This window comes from Caloenas nicobarica, chromosome 11 (genome assembly GCF_036013445.1).
Source record: "Caloenas nicobarica isolate bCalNic1 chromosome 11, bCalNic1.hap1, whole genome shotgun sequence".
Classification (NCBI taxonomy): Eukaryota; Metazoa; Chordata; class Aves; order Columbiformes; family Columbidae; genus Caloenas; species Caloenas nicobarica.
The window spans coordinates 22,898,109-22,916,210 of record NC_088255.1 but is presented as its reverse complement, the minus strand read 5'-3'; the positions used below and the strand labels follow the sequence as shown (position 1 = coordinate 22,916,210).

Genomic DNA, 18,102 nt, shown 5'->3' with positions numbered 1-18,102 from the left:
AGTGCCTCTTACGCATCCTTCATAACTTCACAGCGAACAGCTTCAGCACAGACTAATCTTGTAAGATATTTGCTCTCCTTTCAGGACTTAAACTTCCTTTGGAAACTGTAATTGATTTAATGCTGTAACCCAGGAATCCCGTTGCACTGAGACTTTGAGAAAGAGAATTTTGATGGTAACAGGGTTTGTAAGGAAGGTGCAGAGCCCTGTGTGTCCTCATGGGCTGCAGTGGTCCCCGAGGGCAGGGGTGGGATGCAGGGCTCCCCGTGCTGGAGCACGTCACCGGGCACGGCGGTTCCTCCGGAGCCTGCACCAGAAACAGGCGGCCAGGGCTTCATGTCGTATGTTCCAGTTAGTGTGTGAAAGAAGGCAGTTTCCTGAAGTTTCTCTGAAGAGAGATGAAATTCTAAGAAGATTTTAAAAGAAAAGCTCAATTCTTTGAAACAGAAGCAGTTTGTGCAATATGCAGAGTCTGAGTTACTGTGAAATTACATTTTACTTGTAGCTCTTTTTAAAACTGTATGTGTACTTTTTAGAGCAATCTCAGTGCCTCAGCTGCTGTGGGTCCCTGTGTCTCACCATGTGTCTCAGGTCACTGAGGATTACCAGCCTAGAGCTTCTTCAGCTTCCTTCTGAGTAAACGTGATTGCAAGATTAAATGACTGCTCTGTTCCAGGAGGTAATTACCTGAGAGATTAAATCACTTGTGTGTACAGAATGGTGCTGATGCCTTGGCAGCTATGGTAGTATTTCAGCTAGTTGCTGCACAGTATTATAAACATTATTTCTGTTAACTTCATTGCTGAAAAATTAGTGAACAGTATTTATATAACGTTTTACAGAAAGGGCAGTAAATTGCATTAGATCCTTTGTTATGCCATGGAGAAGCAACAATTATTCAAGTGGCTTGGTGGATATTTTGGCTGAAACTCCAACTGCCAAAGCAGAAATTAGTTCTATTTTTAACAATATGAGGCGCTCTTGTGCAGTTATTCAGCAGAGCTGCTCTGAGAGGGTGTTTTCATGCACTACTTTTGCCTGTCTCCTGGGCCGGTCTGTGTGCGATCTGTGTACGCTCTTTGTTGTCTTACAACAAAGCTGAGCTGTCTTCAGCTCATCAATGACAGTTTTCATTAGAAATGTGTGGAAAAACTCCCCTTGGGAAGCAGAAAACAACTAGGTACTTTCAGAAAAGTTCTATTGTCTGCTGAGAGAGCAGGTTTGTGAATGGGGAGCGTGGTGAAGCAGTTGGGGTTGGCACGGAGAGGGCTGGTCAGCCCTGGCTGCTCGGCCTGTGCGCGGCGGCCTGAGGCCGCAGGGGAACTGACGGCACTTTGGTGGAATTTGCTGTGGAACCTCAACTGTCCTCTTCTTAAAATTGCCAAGCATTTGTCCAAATAAGCTGGGCTAATGCAAAATACTGTGCTGTAACTGCTCAGTTAGCTGGGGTGATGGTGCTGGGAGGTCGGTGAGGGACGCTGGCGGCGGCCGTGGGCAGACGGTGTCACGGGCCGGGACAGGCAGAGCACGCGGCTCGGGGGACGCTGCCTTTGCCGTTGGGTTTCTAACCTATTGATTGAAAGTAACGCAAGTTTAAGAATTTCTCTGAGCTAATTGCCACAGTGTGGGGTTTCAGAAGTGGTGTCCCCATGGGGCAGTGGTGTCCCCGTGGGGCTGTGCTGGCCTGGCACGGCCGTGCAGCTGCAAACACGGCTTGCCAGCGGTTTGAGAGGTGACCTGAGCTGTGTGCTCATTGTGACCCAGGTGGGACCTTATTGTCCATCTGAGCAGTCATCATACTAAATCCCAGACAGAGCCTGTACAGTAAATTGAGAGTAAGAATGAATTAATTTGTATTAGGATCAATGCATTATTACAGTAAACCTTAGAAATGTATCAACCTGAGTTGGGACAAGGTTCCCTTTGCAAACCGATCACAGTTACTGCTCGTTGGCAGGCACTGCTGTGAGTGCGCTCGCTGGCTAAACCTGAAGTGCATTTATTTCCCAAAACGGTAAACCCAAGTGAGTTAAGTCAGAAAAACAAGTTTGCGTTTTGATGTGAGTGGAGCAGAAGGAGGAGCACAACAGTCATTGTTTTTAGGCCCATCTTTTGTCGTTACCAGATTTCCTAAATATTTCTCAGTTCTTGCAGGCTTTTCGTTTTCCTGTCTCTAACAAGGCTGCGGAGCCCCGCAGACAGCGGTGGAAGGGCTGGAGATGGGCACTGGAGACAGAGCCCTGGGACCGCTGGGCCAGAGCAGCCTGCTCGGAGCAGCATCTCACAGCCTGGCTGGTACTTACTGCAAATCCAGAGAATGCACCATGTCTGCGACCTGGAAAACTGAGGGAAATACACAGGGAGGTGTCTCTTAGACTGAGTATACGCCTCTGCTTTCCTTGAATGAGTATGGTACAGACAACCAGGCTGATTAGCAATTAACAGAACATAATCCATGTGAAAACATGCCTTGTGGATCAATTAACATCTCTTAAAAATAACTTTCTTTTTAAGGATAGATCTGTTATGAATAGATGGCAAACAGTTGTCTGACTGCAGAGCAGCAAGCTATGAAGGAACTTCTCTCGCTTCTCCTTCCCCAGAAGAATAAATTACCCACCACCCAACAGCTTCCCAAAACATACAGGGTGTGCTTGCTGTGCTTACTCAAGGCCTAAAATAAAAACCTAGTCTTGCTGTGTTTCCCCAGAGGGCTCGTTCCCGCTGTCAGAACTGCTCGGGCTGCGTTCTGCCCATTGTGCTTGGTGAGCAGATCAGCTCCCGGCCCGCTTCCCGACAGACCTCGCTGCCCAGAGGGACACACCGGGTAAATGGCATCTTTTAGCGATGTTCCCAGTCCGGCAGCTCCTTCTGCTCTCCTCTGCGCATCCAAACTGTGACAGGGCTCCCTAAAGCTGTGCAGGGACACGGGCCGGGTGACGGGGGTTGCGTTTGTCTCCCCTGGGACTGTGCAATGCGGAGCAGGTTTGGAATGGATCTGCAGGGACCTCCTGAACTCGTGTGGGGAGCAACCTCCTGTCCCAGGTTACAGAGGAGCAGATCTTGAGGCCGCACCTTGCCCGGAGCTCTGGAGTGTAAAGCGTGTCGTTCACCCCAGCGGTGTTCCTGCTGGAAGAAAATGTGAGGTGCCTTTCTGTTCCAGGCTGTGTTTGGGTTTTGTGTTTCTTTGTTTGTTTTAAATAAACTTCTGAGGCCGTTGACAGCAGATGTATTTTGCTTTTTGGTTTTATTCTCCTCCAGAAAACAAGAGTTTCTATTCAGATGTGTTCCTGACAGGGTCAGCGACGAAGTATTTTTAGCAGACTGGGTGACTCTTGTGCAGCGCGTTCTTGCCTTGCTCGTTCAGGGCTGCAGTTGCTTTCTCAAACATGCATTTGGGGCTCCTGCCAAGACACCCAGGGTGCTGCTGCCTCATGTTACAAGGTCCTGCTTTGTGCGTGCAGAGTGGCAGCGCGGCTGGAGCTGCGCTGTGGTGCCCGCGCTGCAGCATGCCGGGCCGGCCGAGCGGTGCCGGGCCGGCCGAGCGGTGCCGGGCGGCCCTGCCCGCGCTGCCATGGACGGCTCGCTGCCGGCGTCCCCACACGTACGTCTCGCGGCTTCCTGTGCTCTCGGCCGGCGGCGGTGTCGGGGTTGTGAATGCGCTGGTTTGCTGGGCAGGGACCTGGGTCGCCAATGAATGCCCAGGCTCAGCAGTTTTGTTCGCTGCTGCTGCTGAAGTTCGCTTTTTAGAAATCAGTCTGCAAGCTGCTGCCTATTGCGACGCCAGAGGGGTGAGATGAAGTATCTCCTGTCTCCTCTCTCGAGACCGGGTTAGATTTGTTTCCCTGCTGTTGCTCTATAGGAAGCAATATCCGTGGCCCAGCTTGGGCTCGGTATTAAAAGAAGGAAAATGCTTGCACTGCTGAGCTGCTGTTTGTCCTTTAAGTGTTCGAACTTGTCGTGCTGTGAGGGGAAAGGTTTTGTGTTGGGAGATTCCCTATGAACTTAAAGAATCTGATCTGAGTGATTTAGTGATCAGAAAAGCTTTCTAATACCAGCAGTCTGTGTCTTTTGGGCTTACGGTTAGAGCTCCTCCAGTTGTGGTGGTTTCTCCCCGGGAGCTCTGGGTCAGCCTTCCTCCTGGTGCTGCTCCACGAAGTGTGCTGGAATTGTCCCAAACAGCACACAATGGAGAGAATTTGTCAGCAGGTGCTGTGTACAGATTTATTAAACAGCAAGGAATGTGAACAGCAGAGGAAACATGGCTGAGATCAACTTTTAATGTTGTTTAGAATCTCTTTAGCATTTAACAATTGTATTTTATCAGGACAGTAAGGCAGTTTGATGAAATTCCCTGTTATTCAAGACAGAAATGCACGTTTTTGAAAATCTGCCTGCACGTCCTAGTTCTGCTATAACTATTTTGGTTGACTTTATAATCAGATACTTCATTAAGAAAACAGTGGTGAGCCGCACAGCGGCCCCTGCCCTTGATCCGAGCGGATCTCATCGATGCCGGGGCTGCTGGCGGCCCCGCGCTGTGGGACAGGGACACCTCCTGCCCTGTGCCGGCCGGGGTCTGCTCTGGGATCTGCTCCAGGATCTGCTGCCCGGGTTCTCCTCCCGGGTTCTGCTCCCTGGGACCTTCCCTGCGGGCACAGACCGGGGGGTGACGTCCTGTGTTGGGTGACGTCCTGTGCTGGCTGCACACGCGTATTCCCAGAGGACAGAACTGCATTGTTGGGACAAAGAAAAGTGAAAATACCAAAAGCATTCAAACTATTTTCATGTTATTTGGGGAGCCATTTTCTGTTGCGGAGCGCTGCTAAGCCACAGACCAGCACCTAGAGCCACTGACAGAGTTTAAAGGTGAGCTGAGTATAGAGAGAAATCTTGGGTCGTACGGGTTTTGCTTTTTTGCAACTCACAAGGAAGGGGGGTTATATTTTTATGAGAGACATAATCAAAGCTAGGCTGAGGCGCCTGGAGAACTAGTACAAAAGATAAGTGACGACTGATCTACTTAAAAGGAGAAAGTATTTTTAGTCAATCTGTGGTACATATGCCATTTCAATGACTAATACTTTGGGATTTAAAAATTCAGCTTTCTCGTGTCGTCAGTTTAGCTGCAAGTATCTGGGTCTTCAGTACCTCCAACAAAGCCAGGGAAGATCAGATTTTCTGCTATTCATATTCCTGCAGTTTAAGGAAATGTGGGTTAAAGGGAAAGGACATGTTATGTGTGTTCTTTTATAAGCTGTCAATGGAAAAAATAGCACAGTGCTACATGTTTAAAAATGTTTTTGTACGTCATCCGCAAGGCAGATTTACATATTTGTTGTTGGAAACAATTTTGAGTTGTGGGAGCTTCTTTTTTTGTAAAACAGAATAGTGGGTGTTTGAGTTTTTCTGGGTGGTTTGTTTTCTTTTTTTTCCTGCCGCTTTGACATTCTGCTTTCACCAAGGCCACCAAGAAGTACCAACCCAGGACAGTGACTTATTGTTCAGGATGATTTGTCATTGCTATTCAGGATGCTGCAGCTTTCTCACATTTACCAAGTTATTAATTAGCAGGGTACTATCAGTCGGAAACTTGGTAGTTATCCTTAGCCCGGAGCAGACGGCTGCTGAAGCAGGGCGAACAGCAGGCTGCGCGGGAGCAGAGCGGTGCCGGCTGCGCGGGAGCAGAGCGGTGCAGAGCGGTGCCGGCCGCGCGGGAGCAGAGCGGTGCCGGCCGCGCGGGAGCAGAGCGGTGCAGAGCGGTGCCGGCTGCGCGGGAGCAGAGCGGTGCCGGCTGCGCGGGAGCAGAGCGGTGCCGGCTGCGCGGGAGCAGAGCGGTGCCGGCGCTGCGGGAGCAGAGCGGTGCCGGCGCTGCGGCCGGCTCGGGGCGCTGCCCGCGCTGTGGCTGGGCTGGAGGACAGAGCAGCGCTGCGTCAGAGCCGCTGGAACAGAGCATGGTCGCAAAGGACAGGTACAGAAACAGCGCGTTTGTAAGGTGTGCAAACGTGTGAAACACCAGAAGTCAGTGCTGGTAATGGGTGTAACGTGGGAGACAAACCAATGGAAAAGGTTAAAGACAGTGGCATCTTCCTCAGCACTCTGTAGCATTAAAAGATTTTTAATTAAATAAATTAAAGAGAAATGCAAAAGCAAAGGCTTCCTGCTTTATCAAGAACGCTGTTCCAAAGACAACATCAATTTAGCTGTTTCTTCTGCATCAATACTGCATCAGTTTGGATTTAAGGTCATGTGTGCTATAACCTGTAGACTAGAATTATTTGGAAAGGAAGGGGATGCTAATTTGGGGAAGACTGATGGAGAAGACAAATATAACCTAAAAGTCCTCAAGCATAAACGCCAGTTTCTGTGGTAGCCGCTGCCTACATAGTGTGTGGGAAGGGACAGAGTTTCCTGCTCTGCGTCAGCGAGTTTGTCTGGACCCGTCTGGAGAGCGTGTGGTCGGTGCACAGCGATGCTGGGGTCTCCGTGAGCAGAGGGTGTCGGAGCTCCTCACCTTTGCATTGAGCAGTCAGCGGAGTCACTCAAATTATTGTTTTGTTCTTTAAGGAAAGGAATAAATAGGAATGTGCGGCAGCCGCTGGCTCTGGCAGGCTCCTGCACACCGGGAGCCCAGAGCGCACACCCAGAGTCTGTTCAGTACTCGCTCTGAGACCTGCAAGAGCAGCAATGTTGTCTTCTGTCTGAGTTCGTCCATGTAATCTGTGGCACTCTTCATATTAGCAGTTCGTGTTCATGTCTTGGTTGTGTCTTCTGGAATAAAGGAGCCATCTCTAGGATGTGTTCACGGATCACTGATGGCTCGTGGGCAGTCTGCTTTCCTCCACACCCAGTCTGTTCTGACATTATTAGTTCTAACTATGTAACGTAAGAGCTTACTTCATAAATCATGTTATTCAAATCTGATGGATGGGCTTGCTGAATTTTGTGTGCTGCTATCAGTGAGTTTCACTGGCTTTCCTAGTTTTAGTATTTTTGTAGAAGTTCTGCATCTTCCAAATATAGCTTCAAATTTTCACTTATACCATGATTTTCATCTGCTTTCATGGCAGAAGAGCATTCAGAAGCAAACAAACAGAAAGAAAGAAAAGCAAAGCATAGTGCTTTCCAGAAAAAGTACGTAAGTACATCTGTGACTGTGGACACGAAGCTCCCTCAGAAATCAAGAAGCTTGTTCTGAGATGATCTTTTGCTTTGGAGCTGAGTGCCGGGCTGTCAGATTCCGTGTATCCGAGCTATTTTAATGAATGTAAGACCTCGGGTATATTCTTGAGTTAACAAATGAGCCGATGTCAGCTCAGCTGTGGTAACCCATCCTGCCGTGTGCGTATTGCACGCTTTGAGCTCATCGCAGGGCGGGGAGTGAGATGTTAAATCCTGATCCACGTCCTGCCTCGCGATTCAGGGCGCAGACCCCTCCTGTTTGAGCTGCCGCGATGAGCGCACAGCTCCGTACGGCAGCAAAGGAGAGTCCCGTACTGAATGGTGAAAACCAAACCACAAGACAGTTGCTGAAAGATGAGAAGATGCTTTTTGTGAGGTCCTTTTTTTAAATTGTTCTTTTTTTGTTGATTGTTTTCTAATAAATTAATAAGAAGAAAGTGTGAGAGGGTGAAGTTTGGTAGTTCAAAAATCTTTACCAGTGTGATAACCAGAAATAGTCAATTTGATACAAAGATGTGCAATAAGCTGAAAGCTGACACATGAAATTTTGTTTGAAGAAAATGAAAGCATTTTCAGCCACAGCTGCTTGCCTTTCCAAGTTTATTGCGGATAACAACAGTGTTAAGACTAAAAGAAATGTTTTTTCTGGGGGGAGTGGGTGTATTCCCTATCACTTAGACCTCTTTTGGATGCTGGGCTGATGCTTATGCCAGCAGTACTGAGAAATGAAACACCAAGCCCACTTGGAAATTTTCCATTTCATCACTCTGCAGTTTTTAGGTTGCAGCTTTATTGGTAAAGTTAATCCTTTAGGCAGACTGGGCATTTTGCCTTGGTTGTGGTTTCTGCTGAACCAGAGGCATGTTGCACAGTATGCTAAAAGTTTTTATTTTGTATTTTGCCATGTCAGGAAGATGGAAGATACTTTTTTTCATATGGAGGTTTCTGACAGGTTAACCAATTATTGCTTATTTAAAAAAGAAAAAGATTAAAACCATTTAAGACCATCACCTTCCTCTCACGCTTTCTGTCTCGTGTTCAGTGCTGGCAGAAACATTCCGAATAACTTAGGAAAGGTGCTTGGGGAAAGGAAGGGCTGTTTTTCTTACGGTGGTTAAAACTGGGGCAAGAAACTGTGAACAGTAACAAGGAAAGCAAGTCCTATACAGAGCATCCTTGGAGTGAAACCTTAAAAAGGCAAATATCGTGAAAACTGACTTTATCCCAGTGGGTATGTACAGAGGAGGGGAACTCTGGGTCTGTGCAGTGACTCTGAAGTCTAGGAGCTTAAATTAGAAGGTAAATGTTAAATAATGCATTATCTTAAAGTGCTTCTGATCCAAATGGTACCCTATGCCATTAGGTTATAGCAGCTTTTATAATTTTTTTTTATATGCCAGCAAGAACGTTGAGGTGGCTTCAGCCCGTCCCTGGGCAGTGAGTGCAGGGACAGTGTTGGGTCCCCAGCTGGGGCGCGTGTGGGGCAGGACCAGAGCCCAGCGATGGGAGCTGGTGTGGGGCAGGACCAGAGCCCTGCGATGGGAGCTGGTGTGGGGCAGGACCAGAGACTGTGGGGCAGGACCAGAGCCCAGCGATGGGAGCTGGTGTGGGGCAGGACCAGAGCCCTGCGATGGGAGCTGATGTGGGGCAGGACCAGAGCCCAGCGATGGGAGCTGGTGTGGGGCAGGACCAGAGCCCTGCGATGGGAGCTGGTGTGGGGCAGGACCAGAGCCCTGCGATGGGAGCTGGTGTGGGGCAGGGACCCACTGACCACCCATCGTTAACCAGAACCCTGTGCAAGGTGCCTCATGCCACCCAGGTTGTTGGTTCAGGAGTAGCGTTTGATTATTAACGCTTCGCTGGCTGTGTAAAGTTCTAGTCAATGAAGGCAAATCCTGTGGCTTTGAAGTGTCAGTAATCTGTGTCCGTTTGAAGGCTTTATGGTAGCGAGTCATTTTACCTTTCCCATCTGTTTGCTTATGCCAACCATTGTAAATTAATTTACTGTCTGGATACCATTACATCCTGTTAGTATACATCGGTAAGTTTAGAGGATATAAATCTCATTACTAAGTATTGCCCTTTCTAAGGATTCTGTAGAAATTTAGCGAAATTATGAATTCAAAGTTAACTATAACCAATTTCTGTATCTGGACAAAACTTAGGTGTGAACATTGAGTTCTTTGAGAGCTCTTAAATATTTAATATCACTTATTGGAGAAACAGATGCAAAGATTCAACTAGGTTTTTTAATAAAAATATTTTGAAACTTCATTAGTCCCTTTCAATACCTGCCAAAGTCTGATTTCATGGTTTTCCATCTTCACCGAGACAGTGAAGGACATCAATAAGTGCACTCTAAAGCAGGTGTTTTGTACTTCTCTTATAAAAATACAGTCATTTTGGATTTATCTAGGGCAGATTTCCCAGTTTAGTTAGAAGAAAGCTGAGCCTGTTACGTTTCAAGCAGATCAGGAGAATTATGAATTCTTTGGACTTTAGCGTTTGCTGCTTTGGGTAGGGTTGGGTTTAGTCCATGTGCTTGGTTGCTGACATGTCTCTTCAGTTGAGCTGGCAGAAAAACCACACTAGACAATAAAGATTATTAATTTGAAAACTATGATATATTTGCAATAATTTTACTATTTTACAATTGCAGGTGGGTAAAACTAATGTATACACTGTACAAGTCACATGCATTTTGATAAGTACTCGTATTATGTTTAGCTTGGATATGAAAAAGTATTTACAATGTACAACTGCAGATTTAGTCAGGCACAAAAAGTGCATGATGGAGAAATTGCTTTAACTTAAAAAGGTTTCACTGCTGTGAGCATCAAGAGTTGAGAAAATGAAAACTTAACGTACATATCCCCGCATGCTGCTGGATGGAACACTTGTTTAAAAGGTGTTGGCTGCCAAGCAAGTCCTTCTGTCCTAAGGTTTAATACCCGCTGTTCCTTGGCTTCTCCCCTGCCTTCTTTCTCACACACGCACTTGTGTGTGCACACTTCCCTTCTCTCATTACTGTGCACAAAGATACGTATTTATACGTACATGCCATTGCTTTCCACGCTTGTCTCCTTCCAGCCCCTCCTGCTGCTAACGGGCAGTTAGTTGGAGCCATCGCGGGGCAGCGCGTCGCGTTTCCCGCCTCTCGTCCAGCGGCCGCGCTCCCTTCGGCCGCACTCCCTGCTGTCCCCCTCCGCTCTGCTGCGTCAGCTGTACCCGGTGTTCAGTGTCTGCACCTGCAGCGGCCTCAGGAGCAAGTGGTGGAGCTGAGAAATCCGAACCAGAAAGCTTCAGAAACAGCAGTGTCCCCAGCTTCGCACGACAAAGTTCTACCATATAGATGACATAAACTGGCAAGCCGTGAATCTGATTTTTCTCTTAAATGTGCCCCCAGCACGGTGGGCTGGGATCACTGGAGCGCGGCCGGGGGCACCGGCAGTGCCGGCGATACCGATGTCCAGCCGCTCGCGCTGGCTGGGGCAGCAGCCAGAGGGGTAGTGCTGCGGCGCGGGGTTGGGGCTGGCCGGTCCCGGCGCCGGGGCAGCCGCCCTGTGCCCCCGCAGCGCCCAGCCCCGCTCCCGAGCCGTCTGCTCCCTGCGTCTGTGGAGGACTTGGAGCCAAATCGAGGGTGTCCTGCTGTGGTGCTGGCCCAGTTTTCTTCCGGTGGTTGTAGTCTGCCATTTTAGACTCCTCTGCTGTTTCAGTGTCAGGGTTTTGTCTTCCTGTAACCATTACTGTTTGTGTGCTCGTTTTCCCAGGTTCACCGGTGCAGTCACTGTTCGGGTGTTGCTGTGGGGAGCTGCCGATGCCGGTTCCTCCCGTCAGCCGGAGCCGCAGCTCAGGGGTTCCCCTGCTCTGGGTGAGGGACAGGGCGCAGTCTGAGCACCACTTCAGAACAGCTCAGTTCTTCAGTTTTCCACCGCTTTCTCACTCTCTCACTTCGTATTTCATGTTACTTAATGTTTGGCAGCATTCAGATTTCCCCAAATACATGGATCTAGCCCCTACTGTATTTTATCCCTAAACTTCTTGGTTTTAAGAGGTCTTGGAAAGAGTTCTCATCTTGTTGTAAGGGTCATATGAGCATCTAATCTCTGTAAGTTTTTAAGCTGCATCAAAGCTCATTTGCCTTCCCACTCCGTCCCTCCTCTCTGCACTTTCACCAAGTGTTTTCAGGACGGCGGCGCAGCAGGAACCAGCCGAGCTGCAGCCCCTCGGCCCTGGGACAGTGCACGAGACGCCCAGGGCTGCCAAGTCCCCTCCCTGCCCTTCTCAGAGCGGCCACTGTTTGTGAGGCTTTTTCTGCTCTGGACTGGGACACCTGGGAACACCTGTGTCCCTTGGTCACTGCGGCTTGATTCCAGGGCCGGGCTCTGCTGGGCCGGGGGGCAGCAGCACCACGTCCTCGCAGCGCTGGGACCGCACAGCCCACGGCTGGGTTGCGACTGCCAGAGTTTGGATTCTGTTTGCACAGAAGAGTTGCTGTCAGTGCTTTTCTAGTGATGTTTCTGTTTATTCATGGGTGTAGAAGTCTACTCTTAAGAGCACGGAACACCCAGTGCACAGTTGCTGCGCTTTGCGAGTGTCACAAACCTTGCTGAAGAAGACATGCATTCCTCTTCGGTGAAGAGCGGAGCTGGTTTCTCTTAATGGAGGTGATATTCAGCCTGGTAGGTTGGTTTTGGTCTTAATGCTTTGTAAAGCTTGTGAAGGCTGTATGACTATATTACATAGAAAAATTAACATATTTTAATGGATTCGTTTGTTGCTTTAAATGGCGAAACGATCTGTCTGAACAGCAGTAGAATTCCCGTGAATCACGCTAGGTTGTATTAATCGTAAACTGCTTCCTAAATAAGGCTAATGACATTTATGCAAGAAATTTCACTTCCTTTCACCTTTGTTAGATGGGATCTGCTGTCATCATAGATAAAAGGTCTTGGAAATCTGCAGGTTTCTCAGTATGTATACTGTTTTTTGAGAGCAAAATCTGCCATAAGAATGTAAACCAGTTCCTTGAAAAAGTGAATTGTGACCTTATTTTTTAAAATTTCTTGTCATTGTGTTAGATTGTGGTGCAAAATCTAGTGTGTGCCCTGGACTTGCACAATTATAGAAATTGTTTCAGTTTCTGTATTTAGCCGGGACAGGTTTTTTTTAGCGGAGATTTCTCACTAGACTCTTGTGACAGGGTGGACGCCTTTTGGCCTGGTTCTTGCGTCTGCCTGGTCGGGGGCAGAGCCGATGGAGTCAGGAGGTGTTGGCCGCGGTGCCGCGGTGGGCAATGCTGCACTGGGCGATGCCGCACGTTGCTGCCAAACTCTTCTGCGTGCCCGAGGTGCCTGGCTGATCTCAGAGATTTTGCAGATGTGGGGTGGGATCCTCATTTGGTATAGGTCGGTGAGTAATACCAACATTTCTTTTTAAAGACCTTTCCAACAGCTTTGCTAGATTGAATTCCGTGTGCCATTTGTTAGAGCGGTGCTCTCATGATCAGAGAATCTCAGCATCTAATATTCCCATAAGGTAATCAGATTTTAGAGACTCTTACCATTTAACACTGAGAATACCCACGGAGAACTGGTAAAATGAATGTCAGCTGAATTAGATTTCCTGTAATTTCTGGGTTTTGCAATCATTTTCATGGCACTACGTTGCAGTTTTGAATAGATGTCAGTATGGTAAGTTACATGGTTTTCATTTTTATTCATTCTGTGCCTGTTTCTGCCTCAGCCCCTGCGGTGCTTCGGGGCTCTCTGCTGACACAGCTGCTGAACAGGACCGGCTGTGGGGCGGCTTTGCCACAGCAGCGGTACCAACTGGGTTCGGAGCTGCCGCGGGCACAGCCGCGCTGGTGCCTGTTGTGCATGTTGGCGCGAGGCGAAGCGGCAGCCGGGGCCCGGCAGAGCCCAGCGCCGTGCCAGGCGGGGCTTTGGTGCTGCCGCGGCGCCGCTGCAGAGCTGCACCGTGAGCCTAACACCTGCCCGTCCCTGTCCCTTCACGTCCTGTTTGCTGACCTCACACAATGCTCCTGTGGATGTGTTCAGTATCTGCACACCAACATGCCTTGCCTTCTGCATGAATCAGACTTGATTTTCTTGCTCTATGTAATGTTTTCATTCCCAATTCCTGCTCTATATGCCCCTTACAATGTACTTGCTTTTTCAACATAATGCTTTTCCAGAAATGCCATCTGACATCCTAGTGTAATTTAAGGCAGTGGGGTTTTTAGGTGTTTTTCCTCTAACCCTGGTTCCTACAGAGCACATTTTCAGGTTTTAATCCCTCTTTTTTATATTTTCTAATGAAGGCTGAATTTTGCTTAGTAATGTTTTCTTCCAAGTTGCCTGTGTTTTGAGTTAGTCAAGAGTTTCCTTGTCAGTAAAAGACCTTTTCTCTGACAGGGAGCTCGAGGGTGGCAGTTCGGAGGTGCTGAGGTTTCGTTTTGCACCATTGGCAGCTGTGGTTAAATGGTGTTGCTGCCTCTGTCCTATCCAAATCCTTCCGTGACAATTTCAGCTTTCCAGGCAATCACGTTAATCTTCTGAAAATTTTATTTAGTGATTATTAAGTAGCAGCGTGTCAGCGATGCTATAAATAGAGCATGTAGCTTATAGGCCGTGCGTCTTTCACTCTCCATTTTCGACTCCGAATCTCGGCACCGCGGCCGTTCTGTGTGTCCGAGGGACGCGGTGCGGCCGGTTTGCCGGCGGTGCGGCCGGTTTGCCGGCGGTGCGGCGGCTCGGACCCTGGGCGGTAGTTGGGGCTGGAAGGTGCGGGTTTTACAGCAGCGTCATGCGCTGAGCAGGAAGGCGAAGCCGTGTGGCTTTAAATCCCGCGGGCCCGGAGCTGCGCGGGGCGGGCGGGCGGCGATGCCCGGGGCGGGCCGGGCCGGCGGCGGACGGGGCCGGGGGGCGGCGGCGGGGCCCGGCCGGGCGGACGGGGCCGGGGGGCGGCGGCGGGGCCCGGCCGGGCGGACGGGGCCGGGGAGCGGCGGCGGGGCCCGGCCGGGCGGACGGGGCCGGCGGGCGGCGGGACTAGGAGGGCGGCCCCGGCGGAGCCCGGCGCGGCGGTGCTGCCCCGGGCCCCGGCATGTTCCTGTGCTGCTGCACCTGCGTGTGCTGCCCCCGGGACTGGTGCGAGCCCGGCAAGGTGAGGCTGCGCAGCATCCCCCGCCGCTGCCCGCTGCGCTGGGCTGTTCTGGCCCGTGTCTGGGAGATCTTGGCCTCGTCCCCTGGCATCAGCCCCGGGAACGCTGCGTTTGCCCCCGACGCTGCTGTTGCACTTCTGTGGTTGTTTTTTTATATAGCTTTTCTTCACTTCGCAAGCTGGGAAGTATCAAAAAGGCTCCTGTCTGAGTGAGTGTTGCAAACCATAAACAAGATGAAACGTGGTGCTGTTTTGGGGGGTTTTCTGTTTGTGTTATATTGGGGTTTGGCTTGTATGATACAATGAACAATGACGAGTAAATGCAGCCCCATGTCAGACAGAGATGTTTGGACTGGCGGCTTTTTAAATGTGATCTCTTGTTTTGTTGTTTTAGCTGTGCAAAATGTATTGTCAGGAAGTAGTAAACAAACTGCAGAATCATATTTTTCCTCCAGGTAAAAAAATAGTAAGAACGTCCTGCTTCCGTGGAGTTGGTGACCTTCAGACATGAATAAGTACTTTTCTTTGGTTTCATTTGGCTGTATAGCTGGGCACTACCCTTTCACACGTCCGGGTTAGCAATAAGCTGTGTTTTCCCTCACATTTTTTAAATATTGAAGAGAGACAGTAAGGGCTTTGACATTCTGATCGCCAATGCAGAATAGAAGATATTTCTCTTTGAGTCGTTGCCGTTAGCTCTCCAGGGCATTGTGGCTCAGTGTCTGGGGAAAAAAGAAATACGGGATCCAGACTTATTTTTGCTGTTTGCCTTTGCCATAGCTGAAAGTTTGCCCAGGGTTTGTTATCATTTGCAGAAGGCATGGTTGAGAAATTGCACAGCATTACCATTGTCTTTGAAGCATATATGTCTGATCATGTTTATTTAAGAGACTCATCATTTTCCACTGGTAAGATCTTGATCTCACGTATGCCTTCTCTCCCTGCATTCCTCAGTCTCCATGATAAAAGTGGCACAGGCGGCTCTTGGGAACAGCTCTGCTGGAAATGTGGAGCTGAAGCGATGCAGGTGCTGAGGTAGCAGGAGGAGAGAAGGGGTTATTCAGAGCCCGCGTTCCAGGCTGACAGATCTGCGTACATGTAACATGGGGCTAAAGCATCCCCTCTTGCGAGCTGGAGAGCAGCAGTGGCGCCGACGCCGTGCTCTGTACCTGCTGCGTGCGGGGTGCCCGGGCAGCTCCCGCTGGCGCTGTGGGCATGCTGCTGCGGGACCGCGTGTCTCTGGATGGGGTGCTACGTGAGGCTTCTCGCTTTTTGCAAGAATACTGAAAGCAACATAGTGATTTCGGGGTTTAGTGAATGCAGTGCTTGCTGTGGATGTCCAGTGCCCTGTTGCCTCACCCTGCTGGGTGTCCATCATCCCTCGAGCGCACCTTTCCCTTGTGGGCTCATTGTTGAGTGTTTCCAGGTTTCTGCAGGCACACGCGTGCGTGTCCTTGTGCTGCGGTGCTTCTCCGTGTCCTCGACAGCGGAGTCTGCCTCTGTGAGCAGTGCTGGGGGTCCGGCTGGGCTGGGTGGGAGCACCTGGCGCCAGCTCCAGCGCACAGCTTGCTGGAAGTGTCAGATGAGCTGGTGTGCTGTGTGTATGTTGTATTAGAAAGGCTTTAAATAAGGGAACAATATGTCAAGAAATGCTATACGGGAATGACAAAGAATATGTTCACAGGAAACGTGAACCGTGCTGGTTTGAAATATTTATCTCTTTGTGTAAACTGTTGATTGGATCAACTGCTCCCAGGATGAATTTTGGTTGCAGTCACTTGGGGTTCTACCTGCAGAAAATTCTACAACTAAAAATAAATAAAAAGACATGAAGTGAGTGTAGAAGTGCAGTTGCTGTGCTCGTGTACAAGTGCCCATTAGACCAAATACCTGGAGATGACTTGCCTGTCAAACTTCAACAGAGAAAGATCTCCTGGAAGATGGGGATAGATCCTCGCTCTTACAGGTGGCTGTTCTGTGCAGAGACGTTTTTTCTCCCAGACTGCAGACCAGATTGGTTCCATTGCCTTGCAAGCCAAATTTAATGTGCAATCTGAGAATTAAACTCTGTTCTTTACAAATGAATATGTAAGATGTAATAATAATCTGTGTTTATCAGATAGCAGCTTGAAGTGTAAAAAAACCCTCAAAACTGCTCTCTGGGAAGTGCTAACAATCATTTTGCATCGAAGGTAGTACGATGTGATTCACATGTACTGGGGAAACCAGAATGAGTTAAAAAAAAAAGGGCAAAAAAATCCTGTCGTTTTACATAGTCACTTTCTGATAGAAGCTTGTATAAATATGTTTCCCAATCCACCTTCTCCTCCCGGTTCCTATACTTAGTTTTTGTTCAGCTTCACCTCATTTCCTGTCCTTATTATTGTAGCTTCTGTCCTGATTGGCAATCCCCCCTTGATTAAAAGTCTTCAGCTGCTAAGATATACATTGGTGAATGTTATTTTGGTCATATCTTTTGCTGTGTCGTCCTTTTTCACCTCAGACATCAAGTTCCTGCAAGCCCTTGTGTATAATTCAGTTCTTTCCTATTTTTCCATTCACTCCCGTGGACTGGCCTTACCCATAACGTCGGTGTCACTGCCGAGTCTGTTCAGCCAGCACCGCCGTTTTGCCTGGTCTGTAGCTTTGCAAACCATTACTGAATTGGATGACCAAGCCTTACTCTCTTGCATTAAAAAATGTCTTTTCTCAGGATTTCAGAAGTTTGGAGTCAAGAAGGTGATGGTCCCAAACTAACAGGGACTGCCCCGCAGCTCCGAGCGGGGGGTACACGGGTTGTGGCAGACGCCGCCTGCGGTTCTTTCTGGTGCGGCCACATGATGTCACCTGGCAGCAGCATCTGCCACCGATCGCTCCACCCCAGCGACTGCTGAACTTGGGCATTTCTGCTGCTGGCAGATAGGAGGAAAATACAACTGTCTGCTTTGTAGATAAACTCTGTTTCTGACCCTGGAAGCAGCACATGGAGTCACATCTTCCTTTCATATTGAGTTGGGTGACCAGGCCAGGCAGTCAGGCTGCGGCTGGCTTCACCAGATACCACGTGTGGCTGTGTGTGTGCCTCGTGCCATAGCTTGGTCTGTTCCTTTTGGCACCAACTTAAGCAGCCTCAGGTCGCTTTTCCTTCCCGTAGTGTTCCTGGTGTCCTGCTGGTGCACAGCGTGTGGAGCCTTATGGTGAACCAGGTTTGCGAACTTAATAAAAACACCTCCCAGCTCTTTATGGCTGGGCTGTCCCCAAGGCGGTGGGTCCCCAGGGCAGCTCAGGCCTCAGCCTGGGTGGGGGTCGCTGTCCCCCGCTGTGCCGGTACCACGCAGGCAGGAGCCGCCCAGCTGGGCGCCCTCCCCGAGCGCAGGGAGCGCTCAGCCGCCTGCGAGTCTGGGGCGCGCTGCGAGGTGTTGCTCTGCCGCGGCTCCCACCGGCCCCGCTGTCCCTTGGCGCCTGCCACCTCACCCCGCTTGCAGGGCCGTGCGGGAGCGCTGGGGCGCCCGTGGCGCGGCGGTGGACAGATACACCGCGAGCACGCGCGTCGTCACCGTCACCGGCGTTTACCTGTGAGTCAGGTGTGAAGCCATCTCCTCTCGGTGTTACCGGCGCTGGTTCTCTGCTCTAGCTGTTACCTTAGGCAGGCACAGGGATTGCATTGGAATTGCTTCTTGTATTTTTTTCAGCGTCGTTTTTCATTTTGTTTTCTCATAGTGTTTTTTTCTGTAAACAGAATGATCTTCCCACCGTTTT

At 49.6% G+C, this 18,102-nt stretch overlaps 1 protein-coding gene across 8 annotated transcripts in view; it reads left to right on the top strand.

Moving 5' to 3' along the window:
• The window catches only part of TMCC1 (transmembrane and coiled-coil domain family 1), a 78,681-nt gene that overhangs the window by 39,670 nt on the left and 20,909 nt on the right, over positions 1–18,102 (top strand). The window contains exon 1 of one of the 8 annotated variants that reach the window (XM_065642366.1): positions 3,481–3,604. The exons of the other annotated variants lie outside the window; for them this stretch is intronic. Within the exon in view, the coding sequence (XP_065498438.1) occupies positions 3,575–3,604 (30 nt within the window). The 5' untranslated portion in view covers positions 3,481–3,574. Of the gene's footprint in view, positions 1–3,480; positions 3,605–18,102 lie in introns of those variants that run through there. 8 annotated transcript variants of the gene reach the window in all.